Below are 27,624 nucleotides of genomic sequence, written 5' to 3' on the forward strand. Positions count from 1 at the left end.
AATCTTCCGTTTTAGTTGCACTACAACTCCAAGACACTGAAGACTGAGTCGCCCAACGCCTCGCGCGGATCCTCTCTCCCTCGCACTCTCTCCAAAGAGTCGACGCTGTATGGTATGAAAGATAGCGGCCCTCCCAATGCAGTCCAAAGCCAGACTAACTCGCTCCTACCTCCCCCGCCCCCACCTATTCCATCAGGTACTGAGCATTCCCTCGTTTCTCCTTGCATGCCCTAGCACCGACCGTAATCACAGACACTAGAGCACCGCGGCGCTCCGATTTGATGATTTTACATCTGGGCGAGGGCCCCACCCAATCAAACGCATGTGATTTCATCTCTTATTTCAAGGCATGAATCCAGTGGGTACCTTTTGATCAAACTGGGCTCATGCATATTGATGTGCACCACAGAGGGGAAAAAAGCATTTATTAATACGGTTCCAGTTTATTTAAAGTTTAAGAGATGCGAAAAGTGTTGTCGACGTTGAGTCCAGACTTCAGATGGTTTTAAAACTCCCATGTGTCCTTGCAGCCAAAGGTAAGGGCAGTGGCGGGGTAAAGGCGGCCAAGCTGTACGCCTGGGTGGCCCTCCAGACTCTGCCGGAGGAAATGGTCATAAGCCCCTGTCTGCTGGACTTCCTGGAGAAGGCGCTGGAGACCATTCCCATCACACCGGTGGAGAGAGGTTACGCAGGTTTGTTTGTTGAAACATCTAATTCTTGTGTTGTCAGCGTTATGTCGTGTTCACCGGCATGTCTTTGTGTACTTCCCGTCAGCGGTGGCTTCCCAGGAGGAGGACATGGGTCAGTTTGACCCGGTGGAGCAGCTGGAGGAGTCCGCCACCTCTCTGGTGTCCTCGTCCACATCGGCCTACTCCTCCTTCCCCGTGGATGTGGTTGTCTACGTCAGAGTCCAGGTACTGACAAACCACTAGAATCTTTATTGCCAAGACATTTGCAACATTAGATAATAGCAGCAACAAATATAACCTTCTCGCATTTCCTCGTAAGAGCTATTTTACTTGCTTTAAATAGTATGACAACCAAATATCTGTTGTTTCTTTGAATTTAGAGAAATTACAGAGTAAATACAGTACAACTCACAGGGACCTTATATCCTTTGCATACCTTTACCCAAAACATCGTTATTTTACTCAACATTAAATGATCCACACTCTCTCCAACATATCTGATGTCTGCTACTTTTCACCTCCGATGTACTCCGGAGCTCATTTCCCGTTCAAATATTTGTAATAATTGCAGGTCATTCAAATGTGTAGCAATTCAAAGATAATTGCATGTAAAGCTATGGATGGTGTGTTTGTAATTGATGATTTTGAATCATATTTATTTCATTGATTCAGTCCCTTTTTTATTTTTATCTATCGAGCCAGTTTGACTTGCAGTTACACACCTGGCGTTGACGTGAGTTGTCGCCTGTGTCCGCAGCCCTCTCAGATCCGCTTCAGCTGCCTGCCGATGTCCAGGGTGGAGTGCATGCTCAAGCTGCCCTCCTTAGACCTGGTCTTCTCCTCTAACCGTGGCGAGCTGGAGACCCCGACCGGAGCCCACCCCGCCGAGGGATCTCACCACCCCTCCTCCACTCCGCCAGGGCAACACATCCCCAAACCACCCTCCAGCAAAAGTACGTGGAGCACGTCTTACGGAATAATGAGGCTCTAATGCGTGCAGAGATATGTGTGAAGGACTAAACTTTCTTTTGAAGTCACTTGAAACACAGTGAGCATATGTATTAGCTGTCACTCCATGCTATGTCTGGGCTCTGTGTGATTTAACGTTGCTCACAGCTTGTTCTCATCCATTCATTAGTTTGCCCTCCAGTCAGTCTTTTTGCAACATCATGCAACTTCTGCCATGTTTTTTCCCCTATTTTTGCTATTTTACAGAGCATCTCTGTATATTCCATATTTTGTTGTTCGTCCAGGCATATCCACAGTAGATGTCACATTGGGAACGACTAAATGCCCTTGTTGCAACATGTTTGTCATTTTATTTTATTACCTTGAACAGCGAATGACTTTCCTCTTGTATCACATTTGATTTGTATGATGTTACCGCCTGTCTTACCTCCTCCGTGTGCTTCCTCCCTCCTCTGCCTCCTTGCAGCGTCTCCGTTGCTGGGGAGCCCTCTGGGCAGGAGCCGCCACAGCAGCAGCCAGTCGGACCTCACGGGCCCCCCCAGTAACTCCTCAGGCCTCAGCTTCACCGCCTGCATGTCTGAATTCTCCCTCTACGTCTTCCACCCCTACGGCGCCGGAAAGCAGAAATCCGCTGCGACAGGCCTGGCGCCGGGCCCAGGGCCATTAGGTATGGAAAAGGGAAAGTGTGTCTGAGTCTTCTAATGTGCTGCTAATAATACATGGCTACAGTTTGTAATGTCGCTTATTTCCCTCCTTCCCCGTGGATGTGATGTACAGACCTGCTAGAGCCAGTGGATATGGGGATAACCATGACTTTACAAACACATGTAGAATAAAAATGCCGTCTAGTGATTGTCCTGATAATCACTCTCTCGCTCCTCAAGGTACAGTAGACGAGGAGCCTTCCTCAGTAACAGGAAGGAAAGACTCTCTCAGTATCAACCTGGAGTTCGTGAAGGTCAGCTTGTCCAGGATCAGGCGTACTGGAGGCCCCACCTTCATTGAAAGCTTTATTCCCACCAAAGGGGGCAAAATGGACACAACCCTCATCAACATCTCAGGTAGGTCGGCGGCCCCAGAAGAAGACGTTTCTCTGCGAGACTTGCAGCGGTTTTTACTGACTAATGTTCAAGGTTTAGCTCCGAAGACTTGGAATGGAGTTTATTCAGGCAGGGGAACTCAGGGAATTGGATAAATTACCAGCAAAAGTGAAGGAATATGAGGAAAATCGATAAATCCTGTTTGTGATATACAACAAAGCTGAATACTTACGGCGTAGGATCTTTAGGAGGTATGAAATACATTATCGTTAGCAGGCGGTTTGTAAATGTTTAACATCGGGGATGTTTATGTTGTACATGGCAACGGGAGAATTTTAAAGATTTCAGATGAAACTGAGCAGGGCTCAGAGAAATAGTCACAATTCAAAATCTATCTGCTGCTTCAGCACCACGGACAGCGCCATGGATTTACTGACACACAGCACAGTTACTGCTGATGTTTCAGAGCTATGGCTTCTAACTGCACAAACGCATACAGATAAAGGAGCAATGAGTCAGGCAGACTAGACTAACACGTTCTGCCCCTGCACACTCTTTGCTTTGAAGATGAAGGGGGGGGGGGTGTGACGGGTTAACAAGAGGGATGCATTTTGGTTATTTTGCTAACAAGAGGGGAGGCGTCCCCCCTCATTCCCCTTTAAATTGTCTACTGACGATTAGGCACAGTCCTAAAATTTTAACAGCAGCTACCTCCAGGACAAAGGCAGGGTTTGAAGTAGTTACAAGCATACCGGTAGATATGAGACTGAAAATGCAACTTTTCAATCTCTGAAAGTCAGGATGCACAAGTGCTTATTTTTGCCCTGTCGATTTTTTTCATTAGCATATGCTACCAATTTATTTGCACACCTTTTAAAAAAAGTGTGACTCGTGTATGAACAAATGTCATGTTCTCCCCCTAGCAGTGTGTGACATTGGCTCGGCTTCCTTCAAGTACGACATGAGGCGGCTGAGCGAGATCCTGGCCTTCCCGAGAGCCTGGTACCGCCGGAGTATCGCCAGGCGCCTCTTCCTGGGAGACCAGACCATCAACCTGCCAGGTGAGTTTCTGACCACTCAGCGGCTCTGGCCCGTGTCGGGGGTCAGTTTGTTGAGTGATGCATGCGTATTGAATGGTTTTACCACTACTGCTCCAAAATAACCACCAGCTTTTACAACGCACTGAACAGAGAGCATTTATGTGCTTCCGACGTGTATTTTCTAAAATGAACTACTTACTTTTAACATGTCCTTCAATTAAAATCAGCAGTATGGACACAAGAATAAAATGAAAAGTGCTTACTGTAGAAATGTGGACGGAAATTCATGATTTGTTTTCCGAATATGTCGGCCTTCGTCGACCTACAACTCTCCACGGGTTTAACTTGTGTTCATTTTTAATATCCCATCACGCTGACCTTCCCTCAGCCAACATTTCCTCCCACTGCTTCCCGTTTTGACATTTCCACGGCTGACTTACACATCCCTCAACCTTTACCTTGTCTCAGCCTCTGGCCCCGCCACCCCGGACTCGGCCGAGAACGTCGCCCAACATCTGTCCCCCGAGTCCAGCCGGAAAGCCTACTGGAGGACGTGGGACGGCAGCACCGGGACGCAGCACATGCCCCAGTCCCCCAACGTCTTCTCGGAGCACTCCACCGGAAGCAACATGTCCCCGGGAGGCCCGGGCCACCTCAAGTCCCCCGCACCTGCTCGCACCAGGAGCGTGTCCGATTCCTCCGCTCCCAGGAGAGGTGACTACAAACCATTAAATGAAAGTGGAAGGTTACAAAATGCAATGGTGGCTTGTGCAAGATGCTCATAATTTGCCCTCTGCTGCCTTCCACCTAATCGTCGTTCGTTCTCGCCTAGACTCTGTGACGAAGACCTCCACCCCCTCCTTCAGTAAGAACGGTAAGGCGGCAGGTCAGCAGGGGGCGCCGTGGGAGACGCTGGTGGTGTTCGCCATCAACTTGAAGCAGCTCACCGTCCAAATGAACATGAGCAACGTCATGGGGAACAACACGTGAGTGGTCACGGTTTTTGCACCTTTTTAGCGTCGATACTTAAATACCCACCGTTGTGTAAAAAGCTGATTCTGGTTGTGAGTTAAATGGAGAGATCGATACCACTGCAGGGCACAGAGGTACAATACTGTTAAATAACATAATAAATAGTTAATTTCTCTTTTTAAGGCAACATTTAGATCTTTAAGCTCTTTCTCAGGTAGGCAAGATGGATACCAATAAATGCTAAATATGATGCTACAGCCAGGAGATGGTTAGCTTAGCCTAGCATGATGCCTGGAAACAGCTAACCTAGCTCGGTTCAAAGGTGACAACATCCACGTCCCAGCAGGGTGTCATGTGGACGAAACAAATGAGATATAATGTGTTAATTATTGAGTTTTAGAGGAGCTGCTCATTGCTGTACAGACAGCAGAGTGGTATCAATCTTATCATCTAACTGAAAAACAGTGAATAAACATATTTTCCAAAATATAACACTTAATATATCCCGAGGATCACTAATATAGGGTAAATAAAAGGTAAATCTCAACAGTTTTTATAAAAAATAGTAACAATTGTTGACATTTCAGGAAATAGCGGTTTACTCCTAATGTTTTGTATCCTCTCTCTCCAAAAATAGAACCGGAGATGCAATAGTTCAGAAATATTTATGCATAAACAGACGGCAGTATTTCCACCCTCTGGGCTCGTGTAGATACATCCTCTCAGTCTCGCTGAAAATTGGCCTCAAACTTAAATATGGAAGTAATTCTGGCAAATAACTGTATGCGGGATTTGAGCTGTGCATGATTAAGCAGCCGTGAACGTGACTCCTCCCGTCTGTTACACGATGCTGTCTGGAAAACACTGCTGTAGTGCGAAAGACTCTAAATCATTTATTTACACTGATTGGAGCACTCTGCTGGCTCACGTACGCCGGTGTAGACTTATGTCTCCGAGCCGCCACGCTGACATTCCAGCTCCTCGTGCTCCTTTATCGCCCACTCTCTTATGGGCTCAATGCAGCTCTCCTTCGCCGTCGTATTTCACCGGCCACGATGACGAGGGGCCGTTTCATCGCCACGGTTAAATCTTGAATTGCGGAAAAGGATCCGGCTGAATCATTGACGAACACAACACCCTCATAACCAAGGCAGCACTGTTTTATGAGCTCTCTGAGCAACACATGCCTCTCCGGCTCCAAGTCAGGGTATACGAGCTCTCGCTCTCGCGCGCGCGCGCTCATAACGTACGAAGAGAAACCTCGGCGTCATTTGAGATTCTGACCTCATCCTCTGCATGCTGACCTTGCAAAAACTGCAGAGCGTTCAGAATGCTGCCGCCAACAACTAAAATGAGCAATTACTGTATACAACTGGTACTTTTACGCCACCTACGCTGGCTCCCTGTGTTTTTTCTGAATTGATTTTAAAGTCTTTCTTTTACTTTTTGAGGCGCTAAATGCCCTCGTCGCCTTTTTACATCACAGACTCCCTCTCGTTTATGATCCACCCCAGAACCATCAGATCCTCCACAGCCGCTCAAAAACCTTCAGGGGTCACAACGCCCCCAAAATAATGAGCGTTCTGCCCTTTTAAATATTCGACTTGCTGACTCAGTGGACAGTTTTAAACGCCAACTCAAAACGTATCTTTTTAATTTCACTGATAAACAGCTTTTATGATTTTCCTCTTATTTAGGATAAAAGCACCACTCGTCTTCTCCCTTCCTCCTCGTCTGTGTGTCGTCTTTAAACTTTTTTTGGAGTTTTGTTCTGAATTGTAAAGCACTTTGTGCCGCATTCTGTGCATGAAAGGTGCTGAATAAAGTAAGTTCATCCATTCATCATGATGTGTTCGTCTCAAAAAGGCTGACATGTTGAAAAGTCAATCAGATGTAGTCTGTGTTTATCCCTGGGCCGAGCTCTCGCAGTGTGAGAGTCCTCGTTTTCGTCGAGAGCCCTTCTGCAATATTCAGCGGCGTCTCAGGGGAGCTCACAGTTTTGTGTTTGTCCCCGCAGCTGGACCACCAGCGGGCTGAAGAGTCAGGGCCGACTGTCGGTGGGCAGCAACCGGGACCGGGAGATCAGCATGTCCGTCGGCCTCGGCCGCTCCAAGCTCGACTCCAAGGGCGGGGTGGTGGGCGGCAATATAGACGTGAACACCCTGGAGATGGTCTGTAAGTAAACAAAGCGTCGACTTTTTTTTTTGCCCCCCGACATCTGGTGTTTTTCTGCAACTCGTTAGCGGCTCCCGTGGACTGGATGTGGAGCCAGAGTTTAGTGCAGAGTTCTCCCTCAACACTGGGAGCTGTACGCTCACATTTAACTCTCACTTGCTGTGTCAATTGATACTGCATTTTATGGGTTGTGTTTGGTGGTTAAATTAGCTAATATAGGATGTATTTAGATGTTCCATACATTTGTAAATAGAAGGTAGAGTATTTATCCCGCTGCAGCTTTGCCTGTTACACTTTCCATTGCACTCCATTCACTGCACTTGACTTTTTACAGTTTTTTGGGAAGGAAAATTCTTTTTAAAAATGACATTTACTGTAAATATTAAAATATATATAGTTTGGCAACTTACTGGATTTTCTTGTCCTGATATTACCGCTAGTTCAGTCTAAATAAACCCTCCTTTTCCACCCAAATTTTCAGCAAAATCCCTTTTCATATCACGTAGCTGCAGCGCGAACCGATCACCGTCCGTTTTTTTTTTTTTCTAGTCCACATCTCGGAACACCCCAACCAGCAGCCCAGCCACAAGATCCAGATCACCATGGGGTCGACGGAGGCGCGCGTGGACTACATGGGCTCCAGCATCCTGATGGGAGTTTTCAGCAACGCCGACCTGCAGCTCCAAGACGAGTGGAAGGTCAACCTGTGCACCGTTGACACCAGCCTATCGGAGAAAAGGTTTGGAGACGATGTGGGCGGCAGCTCGTCGTGCAACACAACACGTCTTTTGGTTCTTGTAATATAGCGCGCTTGATAGAATGCTGAGATTCATTGTGCAGTGAGTACATGAAGTGTTTTTTCTCTCTGGGAAGTTTCTTATCTTGGTTCACTACCACCTGAGTTCATATGAGCCCAAGTAACTGCATCAGGAGCTCTTGAGAACGCAGGTTTTGGTTCTTTAGACTTTCATTGTGGCTTTCATAATTACTCGGCAAGCCAGTGTAGCAACATGATGACACAAATCTGTCGTTCCAGATGCAGTGGTGTTTCATCTCCACCATTACCATCTGCTTTCCACATTATCCCCTGTTTTAATCTCCTATCTCCCCCACCCCCACCCCAGTGAAATCTTCATCCACGGTGACTTGCAGTGGGACATTTTCCAAGTGATCATTTCACGCTCCACCACGCCGGACCTCATCAAGATCGGCATGAAGCTGCAGGAGTTTTTCACTCAGCAGTTCGACACCAGCAAGCGGGCCCTCTCCACCTGGGGCCCCGGCCCCTACCTGCCCCCCAAGACCCCCGTCATCAACGCCGACAAAGGTTCGGCCGAGCTCTGTAAGCATTTTCTACACTGCTGGGAGAAATATTGAATGCCGACTGTGGCATATTAAGGTGTGCACAGCGAGCGAGTGAGGGCAGTTGTGCTGGTAGTAGGAAGTGAACTGATTTGCAATTCAAACTTTTGACAAGGTGGGTCGGCAAGTGAATGGAATCAAACATGCAGCATTTGTCAAAAAGAGATCGGAGATTTAAAACCAGCATAATGCACAGAACTGATCCCGTTAGCAGCATGCCTCACGTTCAGGTCAGCGTCTCACTTTGTGCCTCCCGACCGTCGTCTTTGTCCCACAGACATGGACGCCGCCCATCACCGCCACTGGCCCGGCGTGCTGAAGGTAATCGCCGGCTGCCACATCTCCCTCTTCCAGATGCCCATGCCCGAGGACGCCGTGCAGCTGGGCGGTTCCATGAGTCTCCACGGCAACCACATGACCCTGGCCTGCTTCCACGGGCCCAACTTCCGCTCCAAGTCGTGGGCGCTGTTCCACCTGGAGGAGCCCAACATCGCCTTCTGGACGGAGGCGCAGAAGATCTGGGAGGACGGTGAGACAGAAAATGTCCACTGTGGGACAACGATTACGTAATGAAAGAATAACATTTGGCGCCGCACATAATCCCTCTCTGACAACCCACTTGTGTTTCTGTCCGGTCCAGGCATCAAAGACGATTCTACTTACATTGTTCAGACACTGGACTTCCATCTCGGTCACAACACTATGGTGACCAAACCCTGCGGTGCACTCGAAAGTCCGATGGCCACCATCACCAAAATAACCCGCCGGCGCCATGAAAACCCCCCACATGGGGTCGCCACGGTCAAAGAATGGTTCAACTACGTCACTGCCATGAGGAACGAAGGTAACCTTTTATTTATTAAAATCTATGTAAACCATTTGTTTTGTGATGTCATCACACGTACCGGTTCCAGGTCCTCAACCGGAAATCTGAGAACAGATCTTATTTATTTTTCCCATTTTTTTTTTTTTTGCTCTGATGGATGTAAACGTGGTGGAGGAAATACTGTAGACACAACACACATCCCATCAATAACAATAAAAGAGGCGACTAAATGAAAATGGTTGCTTCATTGTAGTGTCTTCAAAAACTTTTCTCAACTTCAGACGGCTCTGACTAAAAGAAGACAGACGCAGCGATATAAAAAAAAAAAATGTCACAAGAGCTTCTTTCCGTCTGCCTTTCCTTTCAGCTGCTGCCTCTTATCTTAAATGTAAAACAGGCGCAGATAGTATTTAACGAAGCAGAGACGAGTGAACTCGCAAGCTTTCACGCGTCTTATCTCTCGTCTCAGAGTTGAACTTGCTCAGGAACGTGGAAGCCAACAACCAAGAGGGCGGCACGGCGGCCAAAAGCGACAGCCTGCTGAGCAGCTTCCGCAGCTCCTCCAGCTACAACCATGAGACGGAGACCATCTTTGCTCTTCCCAGGATGCAGCTGGACTTCAAGTCCATCCACGTGCAAGACCCCGACGAACCGTCTCTAACAGGTAGGACTGGAGCCCGCAGAGTAATGTAACGGTACATGAAGGCAGTAACGCATCTGTCGATGGACTGTGTCCTTTAATCACGTGGTTTTTTAAAATTTATTTTTTATTATGAAGACAAGATAAATGAGACACAAATTAGCTAGCTAGCGCACCCCAGGGTCCCTCCGCCTCATAGCACCCACTGCTAGGGGACTACTTTTTTGGAGCGAGAGCGCTCAGCATCTCTGGAGACAGACCTTCAGTTTATCCCGCTTGCTAGTGCTAATGCTAACACTAACAGCATTGCGGAAGTCAAAATATGAGAAGCAAAGGTCTGTCCTCTCGTCTCTCATTGTTTGTTTTTATTTGTTCCAGACGGCGACAGCAAACCCAAAGTGGAGTGCAGCGTGGTGACGGAGTTCACGGACCACATCTGCGTCACCATGGACGCCGAGCTCATCATGTTCCTTCACGACCTGGTGTCTGCCTACCTGAAGGAGAAGGAGAAAGGTTTCTGCCACTACATCATTCACTCCTCACGTCAGCCAGTCAGCGAGAGACAATAAGCAACGTTTAGTCGTTTCAGCCGGCCTCGCTCTCTGGGACAAATTCCAGAGTCATCTGCGACTAGGTGCGGCGATGACGATAGTTTGATTTGAGAGTGACGATAGCCCCCGGCGTTCTGGATCAGACACGTCAATAAGAAGAACAACAATATGAACCACGTCCGTCTGTCTCCCTCGCTTTGGAAGCCGTTTGTACGCTGTCGGACTTATTCCGGAGAGCAGCGTGAAGCGCGGGCCGCTGAGTGTTATTTTCACACACAGCAGGCAGGTCGGAGTGCTCCACGCAGGCAGGATTTTAAGTGGTTTGTCATTGTGACGGAGGAACAAATTAGCACCTTTTATGCCGGCAACCTCGCGTTCGTCATGACAATTAGAATAGCGCCCGTGACTTTGTTCTGTTTATTGTGCGGCTGAATAAGAAGAAAAGAGAGGCGAGCGTCGGAACAGTTTCACACCAGAGCTTGATCCCCTCCTGATCAATCAAAGCAGGCCAGATGGGTATTTGAATGTGAAGAGAGTCCAGATGCGTGCTCTCGAGGTTTCAGGGATGTTCATGAATGTTTATTGTGTTCTGGCCCTGGATGTTGTTGCTGGAGAATGTGTTTACCATGTTAACAAAGAGAAATAAAGAACAGGGCATTATAAGGAAGCTTCCTTAATGCCTCTCTCCTCCCCCCCCGTGTCCTCAGCCCTCTTTGCCCCGCGGATGTTCGCGGCGCGGCCCGGTCAGAAGAGCCCCACGGCGCTGCACGACGAGAGCTCGGCGGACAAGGGCGACGCTGACGGCATCAACTACACCACGGTGGACTGGAGGGAGTTCATGTGCAACACCTGGCACTTGGAGCCCACTCTCAGGTCAGCGGCGCTCCACCGCACCGCAGACATGTGGAGCGTTACACCCTCCGTTGTGACGGAGTCGCATTCATTCAAAGCACTCACTCGTGAATAACGCTCACTCGAAAAGCAGCGGAGGGCGAACGAGAAAGTGTGAGCGTCACTCTCTGTGACCTCGTGGCCACGCCGGGTTTCTACAGCGACGCGCCGGCCAAACCGGCAAATCCAAAATATACGAGGCTGCCTCGCATCAGTGTATAAGGGAAGAAAAGAAAGAAACCCAAGCCACACATAGGAAATATAGATTTCTACTGTTTATAGGAGAAATAGCATAAAATGCTGGCAGCTGAGTGTCGCTCCTATTTCAGCATAAAGGATCCACTGCAGTTTAATTTAAAGCTGTTCTCGTCTCGTTTGATGGGTCAGTGTGTAAATGTACTGCCATGAGACGTCCTCTAAGCTTTTAAACTGTAAGTAAGCATTATAGTGGCAATAAAAATGAACTCAAAGTATCAAAAGTAAAAGTACTCAAGATGTAGAAACAATGCTCCTCACAGGTCATATTATCTATACATTAGAATATTTATTCGATTATTATTTATTAGCATTTGATGTTGGAGGTAGGGATGGGTTGGGGAAACAGGAATTATCATGTAAGAAGGAACAGACTCGCACAATGTTGCTATTTATCTTTTTATTTATTCATTCATGCTTTATTTATGCAGGGGGACCTATGACTTGTGATTACCTTATTCAAGATTAAAAGACGTCCCCTATCTGTGATGCGACAACAATAATTTCCTTCACAAAATGTCAGGTAAAGGGAAGCCAGGATGTTCTAATCAAGATGGTTGAGATGGAGACAGTTGGTTTATTTCAATGCTGTTGGATGGTCAAATAAGTAGCATTGTATTTGTATCTGCTCACAGACTTGAAATATATATATATAATATATATATATATATATATATAATCTTCTTGCGTCCTCAGGCTCATCTCCTGGACGGGACGTAAGATCGACCCGGTGGGCGTGGACTACATCCTGCAAAAGCTGGGCTTCCACCACGCCCGCACTACGATCCCCAAGTGGCTGCAGAGGGGCGTGATGGACCCGTTGGACAAGGTGCTGTCGGTGCTCATCAAGAAGCTGGGCACCGCCCTGCAGGACGAGAAGGACAAGAGAGGCCGGGACAAAGAGGAACACTGAGGAACACGCCGCACCGCTGTACTCGAGGCCGTGCGGGCGTTGCCTACAGGTCAACAACACTGGATTACTGGATTACAACGGGCCACTACTGTACAACACATTCGTCAAACGTTTCCATTTTTACCTGCTACAGCCTGTGAATTGCAGCCGAGTTTGTTTACTGTGGCGTACGCCACTAGCACCGATGTTTTTCTGTATATTTTGAACAAAGTAGCAAATGTTAGAATTATTTGACTTTAATGGTGAAGAAAGAAACAGAAAAAAAACTTTCCTCTTTACCTGCTGTACATGACCTTACTGAAATCGCTTGAAAGTTTATTTTAAGGCTTACCAATATTTCATGAGAAATGATTTCTTATACCGTTGCCTTTTCTTTGTTTCCCATGGAACACATGGTAGATATGCGTTATGTCTTTTATAGTGTAGTTTTAAGATATTTAAGAACAGTTCAGTGACTGTGTTCTTGATTTTATTTTTTTGATGCGAACAAATAAATACTGGGAGGTTTACTGCACACCATCCGCTCAGCCACTAGGATGACATGAACTTGTAATTATAATTTGAAACCAAGATCACTATTTATGAGTATGTGAAATGCAAAGTCTGTAACATGTATCGGCTTGGTGTCAAGCTTATTTTTGTCCTTTTAAAAAAAAAAAAATGAAATTCGTACAGTAGAACCACTGTATATAATTACATTTCTTAAATATGTTGATTTCCTAACTTAATAAAAGTATTGCCGTTCAATTTTTGATGAGGCTCGGATCTGGTTTTGTTCAGTTGGTACTAATTTAAATGTATTCATTATTTAATGAAGTGTACTTTCCATTGCTTTAAATCAATCGTGATGCCCTCTGCTCACTTTCCACTCCATGAAATGCTTCACGTGGCAAAGGGTTCCCATGAAGCGGCTGTCGGACAGGTGATGGATCTTTAATGAACAGCTGTACATCTTTGAATTTGTACGTCTCATCTTGTTTGAATCAAAGCTTTAATGGTAATAATTGTTGGAATGCTGTTAAGCATTCCAACTATTGTTATCCTGTTTCTTTATTGTTGGAATGCTGTTAAGCATTCGAACTATTGTTATCCTGTTTCTTTATTGTTGGAATGCTGTTAAGCATTCGAACTATTGTTATCCTGTTTCTTTATTGTTGGAATGCTGTTAAGCATTCGAACTATTGTTATCCTGTTTCTTTATTGTTGGAATGCTGTTAAGCATTCCAACAATAAACCGCTTCTTCATTTTTTAAGCTACAGAAACCGTTCAACTATTAAAATGTTCAGCTCTTTCACCAGAGGTCTGCTATGACTTTTCATAGTTCTAACCTTTAAAGTTTTTGAATTATTAAGCTTTTTATTTTCAATGGGATCTCTATGGAGAATATTTTCAAATGGCTTCAGGCACACAGGTGTTCGCAATTGAGCCAATTAGTGATGTTGATAAACACAGACTCACAGACACACGCGCACATACACTCCTCTCCCTCTCTCTCTGTGTGTCTCTCATACAGTCATTCAGGTCTTAGGGATCTTTAGAGGTCTTTCCCCCCCCCCCCACACACACACACACCCCATTTTAAAAATAAAAGCCGCACACACATGATGTGTTGCAGCTGTTACGTGTTGCATCTCGGCCAATTAGACATGAGTATTCTGATAAGTTTCCTGATTCGAGTGACATTTACACACACCGCGACACAAGAGGGAGAGGTGAGGAAAGACATGGCAGAGCAGGACAACAGTCATGTAAGCTGTAAAAGATAAAACATCGTAAAATCTCCAAATGAGGAAGTTTGCCAGAGATATCAGAGCCGCTCTCTCGCTGCCTCTCTCTCTCTCACACAAATTCTTTCTTCTCTCTCTCACAAATTCTTTCTTCTCTCTCTCACAAATTCTTTTCTCTCTCTCTCTCTCGCACAAATTCTTCTCTTGCTCTCTCACTAATTCTTTCTTCTCTCTCTCTCCCTGTCTATGTCTCTCTCTCATACAGTCATTCAGGTCTTAGAGACTTTTAGAGGACCCCCCCCACACACACACACACACCCACCCCATTTCAAAATAAAAGCCGCACCCACATGATTTGTTGCAGCTGTTACGTGTTGCAGCTCGGCCAATCAGATATGAGGATTCTGATAAGTTTCCTGATTCGAGTGACATTTACACACACCGCGACACAAGAGGGAGCGATGAGGAAAGACATGGCAGAGCAGGACATCAGTCATGTAAGCTGTAAAAGATAAACATCGGACAATCTCCAAATGAGAAAGTTTGCCAGAGATATCAGAGCCTCTCGCTCTCTCTCTCTCTCTCTCTCTCTCTCGCTCTCTCTCTCTCACTCTTTCTTCTCTCTCTCCTCTCTCTCTCTGTGGCTCTCTCTGTGTCTCTCTCTCATACAGTCATTCAGGACTTAGAGACTTTTAGAGGACCCCCCCACACACACACACACACACCCCATTTCAAAATAAAAGCCCCGAAGAGTGAATTCTAATTAAAATGCTTGTGATGAAGCCAGGCATTTAATAACCTCTGTTCATGTGTGTCAGACATTATGATTATGTCTCCTCTCCCCCTCTCCCCCCACCCAGCACCACCCATTCAAAATAAAAGCCCCGTGGATTAACTGTATTTAAACAAGCTCAAAAATAGGCTTTTTTGTTAAAAAAAATGAATGCTCTTACTAATACTGCGACAACTACTGCTGCTGCTGCTAATATAGTATTACTACTACTGCTACTACTACTTCTACTATAACTTTAGCTGTTGCTACTATTACTACTACTGCTACCATCAATATTATTACTACCACTACTGCTATTGCTTTTATGACAACTGCTACTACTACTACTGCTATTCATGCTACTAAAAGTAGTAATACTACTACAGCTATTAGTACGACTGCTACTAGTACTACTACTGCTGCTACATCTTCTACTGCCATTACTACTGCTACTACTGTGATATTAAATACTATGACCAATACTACAGCTATTACTATGACTACTGATACTACGTCTTCTACTACTTCTAATTACTAATACTTCTACGACTAATAATACTTCTACTACAACTACAACTTCTACTACTACAAATATCACTACTACTAGTACTTATTCTAATGCTACTAATACTTCTACTGATAATACTTCTACTACAACTTATACTACTACAAATATCACCACTGATGAATTTTTTTAAGCCACAGAAACTGTTCAAATATCAAAATGTTCAGCTCTTTCAGGAGAGGTGTGATATGACTTTTCATATTTGTAATCTTTAAACTCTTTGAATTAGTAAGCTTTTTGCAATTTGTTTTTGAATTGGATATCGATTTTCAGCAATGTTTTTGCGATTAATTTCAGTTTTCAGCATTCCAACGCATTTTCAGCAGGAAATGCTTTTTCTAGTTAATTTTGTTTTCCTTCAGGCCGTAATTTGTTTCCATTTCCGGGTTTTTAGGTCAATTAATGAGCGTGTAAATTCTACAAGATTCAGTAATAATTTATACCCACTTTATACCCCACACCCCAAAAAAAACAAAATCCGTCAAAAGGCCTGCTGCTGTGCTCAATAGGGGTCTTTTATTAATACAGAACCGCCCCCCCCCCCCCCCCCCCCCTACCAGGGCTAATCCCCCCCCCCCCTCACCACGAGCCATGTTCCACTTTTTGCATTTTTGATGGTGCGTTGGCGGGTGATGGGGAGCGCGTTGGTATGGCGGAGAGGAAGGGAACAGCGGGTGTCCTCTGTGATGCCTGCGGTGAGATTAGTGCAGTGTCACCTGAGGAAGCCCAGACAGCTCCGTGTGGGAGAACGCACTCAACTTCTCTCTCTCTATCCCTCTATCCCCCTTTTTCTCTCTCTCTCTGGTGTGTCCTGGCCGGATATTATTTTTTTTATTCTGCCTGCTGAACAAGCGGCCTTCCTTTGAAGTCGTTTCTTCTATTTTACATATTCCCCTCGCTCTTTTTCTTTTATCGCTTCCCAGAGCTACACTGTGTAGCCTACATGGCAACGTGGGAGCCAAGTGAGCGACCAGCAGATGGAGTCAAAAGCCAGTCGTCCCACAATCTGAGCTCCTCCTCAATGACGAGTCAGCTCCCCAGTTTACTGTCCCGCTCCTGAATTATAAAACAGAAAACGGAACGGGGGTGCATTAAAAAGTCATGGAGTGGCCACAGATGTCAGACAGCTTCCAAGTGCCTGGCTCGGTCCTTCCCGGCCTCCGATAACGCTGAGCGGTGGACTGCCAAGTCGAGGACAACTGAAGCTATTCTTGCTTTGTGTGACCATTAAATGACAGAAACAGTCTTCTTAATTGGAAGGTTGGAGAGGTGGAGTTAAAACAGTGTAGAAGGCCGTGCTGGAGAATGTATATTTTATCTGCGGAAGACAGAACTTCTCAACATAAAGGGTTCTAAGCTTTGAAGCGAAACAGAGAGCTGCTGGTGGAGCTTTCGAACAGTTTCTCGTATGCGGTTTTAACAAAAATGCATGTTCTCTTTGCCGAATAACGGTCTTCATTAGCAGAAAGCTGACAGTGAAAAGAAATTAAACAGACAGGGTATCATTAAGAGCGCTTTGAACTTTGCCCTACACTTCATCATAAATCTATGCTTCAGTATAACAGAGTAAAAAGTTCAGTGTCACCTTCAAGGCACCTATAAGTGTTCACATTGTAATAATGGCTTCATAAATGGTTAATAAATCATTTACTAATGCTTTATAGGACAGTTAAAAGCCAATGATATAAAAATCCCTTTTGCTGGTGTTTGTGCTCGTCCAACATCCTGCTTGGCCTTTTTCATTTTTTAAAATGTATTAGTAATTTGTGAAACCCTACAGCCAGGAGTCTGTTACCTTAGCTGAGCGTAAAGACAGGAAACTGTTTCAAAAACTGCCAAAGTCAACTGATTTGGATTTCTTGCCGAGAGTTCAATGAGAACAAGAATAGAACTCTAATGTCTGTACACTACATACATCTTAAAGCACAGTGAAGAGGAGCTTAGCTTAGCATAAAGACTGAAAAATTGGGAAACAGTTCGCCTGGCTCCGTCCAAGGCTAACACGTTGTGTCTCATTTGTAGTAAAACTGAGATGTAAAATGTGTTGCACTTGTTTGTTGCAAACAGACAACAATAAACCAACCAATCGTACCTAAACTTAACCTCCCTGGCAGAGGTTATTAGTGAGCTTTAGGTGCTGGTAGATGGACTTTGTATACCTTCAAACAATTGTCCTTGTTTCCAGTCATTTTGCAAAGCAAAGCTATCTGGCTGCCTTATATTTACCAGACAGATGGTATCAATTAAGAAGTGGCATCACTTCTCTTATCTAACCATTTAAAGGTGCAGTGTGTAGGATTCTGCGTCATCTCGTGGTGAGGTGGCAGATTGCAACCAACTGAAATTTCTCCCGTATGCCAAGCGTGTAGGAGGTATTCATGTACTAACAGCCCATTTTTATTCATTTTATTTACTTTTCTAAAGGTTTTTATTACAATTTTAGTTGAACTTTTCTTTCCCCCCAATGCTGATTTCCATTATAGGAAAGCATTTTCAAGAACAAGGTATACAACCAACATTGTGACAAAATATATAGAATTATTCAAGGTAAAAGGGACACCAAGGAGGTCAATGATTATATCAAATCCATAGAGAAAGCTCTTTTTGGAATTTACTCATCAGATATGATCCAGCTTCTAGGTTAGTAATAAGGGATGTATGCCTTTACATCTGTTCGTGTGTCTGTTGTCGAACCCTAGGCTGATAAGAGACAAGACAATACATGACAGAGAGAGGATGACATATGACAAATGCATTTAGAGCGTAATGACTCCATGGTTGCATTTTGGCCGACAGACTCAGCAGGAAGCCACTCAATCCATCTCTGCTGACAAAGGCCCATCAATGATGACATGAATGCGAAATGGAGAGTTGATTTCTTCTGTCAGCGTCGGGGGAAAATCCTAACGGCAGCCAGATGTTGGAGAGGCGTTTGTCTCGAGCGGGAACAAACAGTGTTATAGTTGTGTAAGTTAGCTCAGCATCAAAGAACGCTAAGTTTTGGAAGGATTTTGTTTCTGATTCCAGATGGTGTACATGGGGCACAAACTGTCGCCTTCTTTTGCAGCCATGCTAGCGGCACATCGCTAGGTGCTTTGTCGGGCACCTGTGAAACTAACGACACCCCTGTTAGCCTCAGCTGTAGGCTACATTGTGTAGCGCTAATTAGCAAAATTTAGCACGCTAACACACCAAACCAATATGATGAACTTGATAACTTGGTAAACATTTAACCATTTTTGTTGTAATTTTCCTCGTGAGCATGTTGCCATGCTAGTGTTAGCATGTTGCCATGCTAGTGTTAGCATGTAGCTCACAGCACCACTGTGCGTACATGAACAGGTTCACAGAGCCGCTAGCACGGCTGTAGACTGTTAAATTCATGTCAGAAAAATGTGTTGACTTGCTTTGGCTTTGTTTTTTGGAACATTTGTGGAATTGAAACCATCTGGACAGAAGTGGTCGTTTACTCGCATCCTACGCCCAAATGCCATCAAGAAAACAAAGCTAGCTGGAGCTGTAAGGACTACAGCACATTCCCAAGCAACGTGGAGAACAAAAAAGTTTAACTTTAAAACGAGTGTAGGCATCTTGTGGACATGATTTAATAGCAATGTCAGAGATTAAATTCAAAGTGTGCCCACTGTTCGATTTGACTGTGGTGACCTGATGAACACATTGTGAAACATGAAGCAAAGACAGACTGAGGGAATGCAAGAAATAAAAGACCTAAGGGTGAACTTCTGGGGAACCAGGCCTCTGTTATTGTCTGCAGAGGATTACTGTGTAATGAGTTTTCAATTTGATCAGAAAAGGTTGTACAGTAGGCCACGAGAAAGATAGAAGCTGGAGTAAATTACGGCAAATGGAGCAAATTACGGCTGAGCAAAGAAGTCTGCCACGGGCACAAAGGCTGTGTTAAGATATGAAAGGATTAAAACAGAAGTTCCACCTAAATTCTCTTCCACAACTGGTTATCGTTGATAAACTGAAAAAAGTTTGAGAAATGCAACGCCTCGTCAAAATCCAAAGATCTCCCCATGGTTCCTCCGGGGCGGACGTTTAGTTGTTGTGGCCTCTGCTCGATGATCAAACACTGTATTCAGAAGCAAGAACAACACCAGAAATATGTGCATCCTTAATAAGCCTCAGTCCCCTCGACAAAGAAGGGTCATAAATATTTGCAGAAACTGGCAACCACAAGATTTTGTTGAACACCAGACACAGGCCTAGAGTCTGGTATGTCAAACACAACCCCAGGAAAGTGAGCTTTTTAAAGAAATATATTTTTTATATCAGGGAAAAGAAAAGTCACTTTGAAGCTTTCACACAAGGTTTTCAAAGCCTCTAACAAGTTAAAGAAGCAAGAGCGAGATGAAGCGCTGTGATCGCAGGCCGGGAGAGGGAATGACGGAGCTTTAAAGCTAACTGATTGATGGTCGGACGTATGGAGGTCTTTTTCTTTCAACACACGGCTGAAACCAGATGCTAGAGCTACATCACTCCAGAACATCATCTTCCCTTTCACGATAAGGAGATCCTGAAGGATTCATTCATGTTAAAAACAGTTCCTGAATGTGTGTGTGTGTGTGTTTGCGGGTGGGGGGGAACAAACATCTTCTCACATCATGAAAGTTTGAGCAACTGATCCAGAACTAGGCAACAATTAATACAATCCAGAGTATCAGAAGGGCAACAGAAGATTTAATCGTTCTGGTAACTGGTCAGTAAAGTTAGTACAGTAACACTGTAAGTAGCTTGAGAAGCTAAGGCCATCCAAAAAATGTTCTTCTGTGTTTTCACTGTCAAAATGAATAATATGCACAGAGGTATATATTTAGATATTTGTACTGTCTGGGAAGACAACTTCATTCAATGAAACAACTCATATATTTTAAATGAGTAAAATATGCGTATTCGCTTTCTCGCCATTCAAATAACCACTGTTTGTGTTTTACCATAGCAACCTTCATTTATATTTGAAGATAAGTAAAGTTTGAGCCCTGTTAATGACCCTTAGGCTATTACAGACAGTGAGCATTAATGGTCACATTAGTTTCCTTCTGCATCTTTATGATATGCGTTATTGAATCATTCCATTAGGTTTTGCTACATAAATCTATGTTTTTCTTGCCTCCTTTCACACCGACGCTGTTTGTACCTTCGCGGCTGCATTCTGCCTGTAGGAGTGTTTATCCGACTAAAACTCAAGGCTGCACACTGAAATCCACAGGGACTGCTATATCTGGCAACAATAAGTTGGGGGAATCAATTTAGCCTGAAATCCACAACGGCATTCACGCACCGTCTCATCAGATTCTTGCAGAGCAATATCGAGTGGACGCCTGTCACTGAAGTTCGAAGCGAGAGGGGAGCTTCTCCGATCCTCTGATGATACCTTTTCAGACAGTTCTGTGCTGGAATAGTACACTGTCCATCATTGTTACCCTCCTAGATGGACGTGGAGCTCTAATCCTGATCATTTAATAACAAATGGCGAGCAGACGTCTGTCACAGATTACCGACTTGCAATCACACAAAGTAAAACCACCTCTCAGGTACTGTGGGCACTTAGGCGTTGGAGAGTCTCTATTTATAACCTCTACTGCTCCTGACAGAGTGGTGGTTATTGGAAGAGGTATAAGGTAAAATCCATTGTGAGTCTGGCACTGATGGGTGGGAGTCAGACAGCATCCCCCCCCCCGCTCTCTGGGCCAGCTGTGAGGAGTCAGTGGTTCACTGGCTCACCAAAATCATCTCTGAGCCATCTCCCCTCCTGCAGGGAAACAAGCAAGGTCCACTCCCGTGTCCACGGAAATTGATTTGTGTCAGTACCCGTGGAGGTTGAACATGCTCGGGGAAGCTGGCACAGAGCTCTGGCTCTTTACTGATTTACATGTTGTTGTTCTTGGTGGTGTTTCTTATGCCAGGGCTGAATCCAAGACAAATTGTACTGATTGTTTGTGACAGTGCACTGACAGCCTACACAAACCATATACATATATATATATGTATATATGGTATACATATATACATATATTTATGTATATATGGTATACATATATACATATATTTATGTATATGGTATACATATATATATATATATTTATATAAATATATATAAATATATATTTATAAACATATATATATATATAAACATATATATATATATATATAAATATATATGTATACCATATACATATAAATATATATGTATACCATATATATATATATATGGTATACATATATATATATGTATATATATATATATGTGTGTATATATATATATGTGTGTATATATATATATATACACACATATATATATATATATATATGTGTGTATATATATATATATATATGTGTGTATATATATATATGTGCCCATGATTTATGAGGATTTAAATGCCATCATGAGTTGAGGATTGATGCCGGTGAATGGCTTAATGTCCTGTGGTTTGACCATGGGTTTGACGCAGGAATGGTTAATAGAACAGGCAGCAGGTGGAGAGACATGCAGACTGATGAGCAGCAGCAGAGGAAGCCACTGTGTGCTGACAGCCGCGGAGAAAAGAAGCAACGATTGCACGTCACTTATTCGCCCCATGCAGCAGGCAACATTGTTGTAATTGCAGGGTTTAGGCACCTTTAAAAAAGAAAAAGAAAATAGAGCTTCCAGGCATGGTTTCTCCGTCTGCCGCTGTCGTCGAACGGGACGCCGGTGAATAACAGCCCATTGCCGGGTAGATGACTTGAGGAACTCTCGTCGAAGTCAGCGGACAGAGAAAGCGGGTTTTTCTATGGGAGATGAATGTGACCGGGAAGCAGCAACCTGAGCTGATCGAGCGACCCGCCTGCCTTTTGGTTCCAACTTCGGCAAGTAAACCTGTTCGTGTGGATGGGATTGACTGGGTTAGCGATGTGCAAAGTGTCCGGGCAGGTACAAGGCGCATGCACGCCCGCGCAATGTTTGGTGTGCGGAGGGAACTCCTGGCTAGCTTTTTAAAAACCCGACTGTTTCGTGTTTCGTTGCTTATAAATACTTGGTGGTGGCTACAGGGCTTTGATATAAAACTCTTCACCACATCAATTGCAGCATCTGCACATTTAGGTGAAATAGTTAACAAACTATGGTATCGTACTCGTGCAAACGTCTAACTTTTACCATTAACGTATTCACAGTGTACCGTTACTCCTTCCACGCAAACACCGTGAAGGGCAGGAGCGACTTCTGTGTGCGTTGCTATCAAGTTTGAGACGCATTTTATTGAAATATTATTTATTCACTATTACGTTCATGCCGAATTCACCAGAGGACTAAGCTCGTTTCCCAGAGTCCCTTTGTTCTGTCGTACGAGACGTGTAATTTGACCGATAAGCAAGTACACGTTAAACTCTCGGGGATGTGAGTGCAGGCTGGTGTGACGTTCCTTATGATGGAGCTGGTGCGTTTTTTGGGTTGATTTTCTATCTGTTCTTTGTTTGATAGGTCACAGCAGGTGTGCTCTACAAACACGAGAGCAGCTTAACTATTATAACTTTGCATTTTGTTGCCGTTTCTCTGACGACAGTTTTGAGAGATATTTGATTACCGTGTAGTTTATTCCTCCATATGCCTGGAATCAACATCCAGTTTCAATGAGTGCCAGATGAACGTATGCTTGGCAGGTTGAGCATTAATTATAGCACGACTGTTGCCATTATGCTCTTTTGTCAGACTCGGATGTGTATCGAGCTGAGCTTTCTTTCTCAAGGGCTTCATATTTAATTGGGCATTGTGGTTTTAGGCTACTTGAACAAGAAAACAAATTATTTCGACTTTTTTAAAATTTATTTCACAGCAGTTCATATTCTATGAGTGGGCTGTTAAAAGCAAAACAACCCAACTCTGATTGAAGATGTCATTGTATCTACAATTCTAATCCAAGAGGGGGAAAATATATATATTTCAGTTTTTACATTATGATGATTTTTTTCTAATCTGCTTGTCTTAATTTTTGCATTGCTTTTCTGAACCGGTCAGTCATATGTATCTTTTACTTTAAATTGAGCGAATTAATGCTTCCATCCTCTTCTGGCTAAACATGACACACCGTTTTATTTGCAGCGTGGTGTCCAGCCACCCTGCGTGTTAATGCCTCCGTTGGACACATGGCACCTTTTGATTTCATCGGTTCCCCGGAGCCCCCCTTTTACTTTCCGGTCACGAAGCATTCCGCTTTTGAAAAACCGGATACCTGAGCCTCGAGGGACACAAGTCTGCGGCTTAATTCTGCCTCATAGAGTGTGCCCAGATTTCACACATTTCCCACTCTCCACTTACCACTAAGTGATGGCTAAAATTACACAGCAAGCAGCGATTTCCTGTTGAAACGGGCTCTCCCACAAACACAGTTAAATGCCTGCAACGCTCTCACTCCATCGCGCATGTTTCCGATCACCAGCATTTCAGGGTTGTTAAGCACGGACGTGATTGCGCTTCGACGGGAAGTGAACTCGAGACTGTGCAAGGCCCTTAAACAGTTCACCAGAAAGCGCTTGCAAGAAGCCATCAAATCAAATTCAGCAAATCTAAAACGGCTCTTTAAAAATTGTATAGTTTTGTGGACGGTGTCTGCCGACACAGGGTTTGACCGTATTCCTCCTCGGCAGGCTCAGCTCTACGCGCGGTGACCGATGACCATCAAAACCAAAATGTCGTTTATAACAACAAAGTTGAAACTTTTTTTCCTATTCCATGTATATTTTTTTTGTCATGAATGCAAGACTTGTAAAACTTACATCTGTTCATATGAACAGTTTATTGAATAGACTTGTTTTATCTCATGTTATGGCTTCTATGTAACGGTTGTCATGAATGTAACTGCAGATTTGAGTGCGTGTCTGAAATCAACGTTCAAAACGATGATGCCACTCCGTGACGATTAGGAGGGTTGTATTATAGACTTTAGTACTACTTATTATTGTCAGTCCAATCTAGCAACACTGGATTCAACTGGTTTCTTTAATTTAGTGATGAGCTGTACTTAAAAATCTTGTTTGTGCGAGTTTGATTTTTAGGCTCAAGCTTATTGAAACATTTGTCGCCTATAGTTTCATGCAGGGATGACATATTGTTTTGCAGGAAGTTAGCATCCCACTGGGTCTCTCGGCAAAAAGCCAAAGATATTTTACCATCGATTTTGGGGTATTGGAGAAAATAAACTGTGCGGCAAACGCAAGTTTATGATACTTGCAAGTTTTGTTCAGCAAGATAATCTTCACAAATGGAAACCACTGTTGCGTACCATTTTTGAAGCGTGAATGCAGTCGACGGAGGTAAACGGCTAACGATACGCTGCCGACAAACTGCACCACTAACCGCCATTTTTAAGATGCGTAAAAGCTTCAAAACTGAAAAAGAAGTATCTATTTTACATCGTGGAACAAAACATTCAAATGTTTTAAACTTGGGTTAACCACAGACCTTATTTCATTCATCTAACCAAACAACCCGTTCAGAAAGGTAGCCGGACGTGCAAAAATGCTGACTCATTTCCGGGTTTTAAGGCTCGTTCCTGCAGCACTATTTAACAATTTGTCATACGCAGTCCGCCTGAGAAGTGAGCAGGACAACTTCCTCTGAGTAAATATGCCTGACCACACTGACACTAAAATACTTCCAATGATGGATAACCACTCTCTCACTGCCTTGCAGGATTGCACTGGCTGTTGGTGACATTAATGTGTTGGTCAACATAACTTTTTACAGAAGGGAACGAGCGGCAAGGACAACCCGGATCACTAAAAATGGGATTAAATACAGTGTGATTAATCGGATAATCAAACCCACGTCCCTTTTTACAGGCAGGATAAAATACAGTGACATGCATGTCATATAACATTTCCAACCGCCTGTGGTCACACGCCTGACTGTCTCTTGGCAGGAGCTGCAGAGGCATAATTATACCCCAGTGGAGTGTGAAAGTTGACGCTTTTGTATTCAGGAAGTCAATCATATTTTAACCAAATCACTTCTGCTGGAGCATGAACATGAATTCACTTTAACACTTTTCATTTTCTCAGAGCCACTCAGGTAATTGGAACTGACACAAAACAATCAGACCTTATTATTGTCAAATATATAAAAATGTCAGTTTCCGAAAAAAAGGTCATATTTAATTTCTTTCAGTGCCTGTCCCAATCATTGGAGTCGGTCCTTCAAGATAACCGGTGTAATTTAATGACCCTAGATTAAGAATAGAAGCCCGTTGTTTGACTCCTCCAAGACTTTCCTACTTTTGCTTCATTAAATGTTTCTGCACCAAACATTATATGGACATTGCAGTATACATATCTAGATATCATTTCCTGGCAGATGGCTGCACAGTTTCACTTTTGAAGGCATGTGAACTAATGACAGGAACTCGAGGAGACCCATGAGAGTTGTGGAATGGGCCAAAGGGCAGACTCCACTGTTGCATCATAAATTAGTCTTTTTTTTAAAGATTATAATTAGTCCCTGTAGGAAGTGCTAAGTTACATATATATATATAATAGTGTTATGCACAGTCATATTCCATAATTCAGCCGACTACAATCGCAGGCTGTAATTAAAGTCTTTTAATTAGGTGGCGTTTTCAATTTTTAAAGCGTCGAGAGGATATGTTGTCGTAAATCCTGATGCGTCAAAGCAAGTTTCGCTGTCGCTGCTTGAAGCCTTCCTTGAAATGTTTCCCTGGTAAATAAAAGGAAAGTCGTCCTCTGCATTATTAATACCCACAGCGTTTCATTAGCATTCTTATTTCGATTCGAGGCAGGGAACTTATGCATTTGAATGTCGCCATTCATTTCCAAGTGACATTCTAAGAAGTCTACCTTGCCCTTTTACTAGCCGCTAGTGGATTTCTTTCTTACCACTTATGATAACTGCGCTTTCAAAAAAATAAGTTAGAAAAAAAAAGCATGGTGTTTTTTTTTTTCATCCTTGAAATGGGAATAAACGAATGCCGGAAATATTCACCCGCCCAGATTGGTTCCTCAAAAACCTACATTCACCCCGAATTGCTGCTCCCACAGTGTCAACATGAGAGCACCTAATCCCCACTCATGCGTAACTCCTGTTACTGCATTGTTTGTGTGTCTGTTTGTATCACAAACAGACAAAGACACAAGCATTATACTCTAATTATATATTTAAAAAAAGGAAAGGTACTGTTTCTACCCTCGTCTACTGATTTACTTAATCCTGTCTCTTGCGCTCACACAACCACATGCAATGATCGCACACGCGTTGGACGGATTTGGGGAATTTGCGGCTATCATCAAGTCTACCGTGCTGCTATTTGTGCAGCGTGGCTCTGCGAGATGAGCCTATTCAAACAATGAATATACAGTGGAGAGGAAATGCATCAAGTGGCTTTGATTTCCCACAGAGACGCTCCGAGGGGAAGATTGAAGCGGGATGATTTCTGTGAGCTCTGTGCATACGAGTCCCTTCCAGCATATTGACGCACAGCACGGTGCTGCACACAGTGCGTTGGCTGATACATAGGGATATGGTCCATGTAGATATTTTCATCGGGGCCAGTGGGATTAGTGGGGAGGGGGGCATAGAGCGAGCAGACCCTCCAAAAGTGTGTTGAGTGACGAGCTGACCACTGCAGTTAAATCTTTATTTATATGTGTGTGTGTGTGTGTGTGTGTGTATATATATATATGTTGATCCACTTATTTATGGTTGGCATATCTTCCTTAAGCCTATTTCTGACCATTAACCACGAACAAAACCCTTTCAACAAGTATCCATCTTGCTTTTCACAGTGAAGCCCGTACCAGATCACCAAGGTACATGATTTTAAAGTTAAACTGGATTTTCATCTTAATAATTTCCGCCAGGACACGGCGGACACTTCTCAAAGACGGAGACACAGAGGGACAATTGCAGAGACTGTGAAAGTGGTTTGCCGCTGTGCTTTCACAGGACCTCCAGCAGGCTGTCTGATTAGAGTAGTTAGTCTTTTGCGCTGGAGTGCAAAAGACCATTCTTCCGGCTGAATTCTCTCCAGGAGGGAGGACTTATTATTAACCATTGCGGTCTTCACACCCTGTCCCATTATTACAGTGTTCTCGTTTTAATATTCAGAGCATGGTCTCTTTTTAGATCGTACTTATTGGTGGTGTTTTTATGGGCTTCTTGAAAAGTATGTAGGCTGTTCTTTCACATTGTGGCGTCGTCTTTTGGATTGATTTGGAAATAC

At 44.0% G+C, this 27,624-nt stretch overlaps 2 protein-coding genes across 2 annotated transcripts in view; both read left to right on the top strand.

Moving 5' to 3' along the window:
* kiaa1109 (KIAA1109) overlaps nucleotides 1-13,058 on the top strand; it is a gene marked incomplete at its 5' end in the record, with an annotated part of 62,681 nt that extends 49,623 nt beyond the window's left edge. Inside the window, 18 exons of the mRNA XM_079286774.1 lie at nucleotides 16-196; nucleotides 531-692; nucleotides 775-914; nucleotides 1,447-1,642; nucleotides 2,125-2,325; nucleotides 2,543-2,719; nucleotides 3,622-3,759; nucleotides 4,207-4,452; nucleotides 4,571-4,724; nucleotides 6,728-6,885; nucleotides 7,435-7,624; nucleotides 8,010-8,227; nucleotides 8,525-8,776; nucleotides 8,888-9,091; nucleotides 9,543-9,737; nucleotides 10,092-10,226; nucleotides 10,972-11,137; nucleotides 12,107-13,058. Of these exons, the coding sequence (XP_079142900.1) occupies nucleotides 16-196; nucleotides 531-692; nucleotides 775-914; nucleotides 1,447-1,642; nucleotides 2,125-2,325; nucleotides 2,543-2,719; nucleotides 3,622-3,759; nucleotides 4,207-4,452; nucleotides 4,571-4,724; nucleotides 6,728-6,885; nucleotides 7,435-7,624; nucleotides 8,010-8,227; nucleotides 8,525-8,776; nucleotides 8,888-9,091; nucleotides 9,543-9,737; nucleotides 10,092-10,226; nucleotides 10,972-11,137; nucleotides 12,107-12,323 (3,330 nt within the window). The 3' untranslated portion in view covers nucleotides 12,324-13,058. The remainder of the gene's footprint in view (nucleotides 1-15; nucleotides 197-530; nucleotides 693-774; nucleotides 915-1,446; nucleotides 1,643-2,124; nucleotides 2,326-2,542; nucleotides 2,720-3,621; nucleotides 3,760-4,206; nucleotides 4,453-4,570; nucleotides 4,725-6,727; nucleotides 6,886-7,434; nucleotides 7,625-8,009; nucleotides 8,228-8,524; nucleotides 8,777-8,887; nucleotides 9,092-9,542; nucleotides 9,738-10,091; nucleotides 10,227-10,971; nucleotides 11,138-12,106) is intronic.
* A 9,134-nt stretch (nucleotides 13,059-22,192) lies between these two features.
* Nucleotides 22,193-27,624, top strand: part of sntg2 (syntrophin, gamma 2) — a gene marked incomplete at both ends in the record, with an annotated part of 72,007 nt that continues 66,575 nt past the window's right edge. Inside the window, one exon of the mRNA XM_079286108.1 lies at nucleotides 22,193-22,261. Coding sequence (XP_079142234.1) covers nucleotides 22,193-22,261 — 69 coding nt within the window. The remainder of the gene's footprint in view (nucleotides 22,262-27,624) is intronic.

This window comes from Melanostigma gelatinosum (assembly GCF_949748355.1).
Source record: "Melanostigma gelatinosum genome assembly, chromosome: 16".
Classification (NCBI taxonomy): domain Eukaryota; kingdom Metazoa; phylum Chordata; class Actinopteri; order Perciformes; family Zoarcidae; genus Melanostigma; species Melanostigma gelatinosum.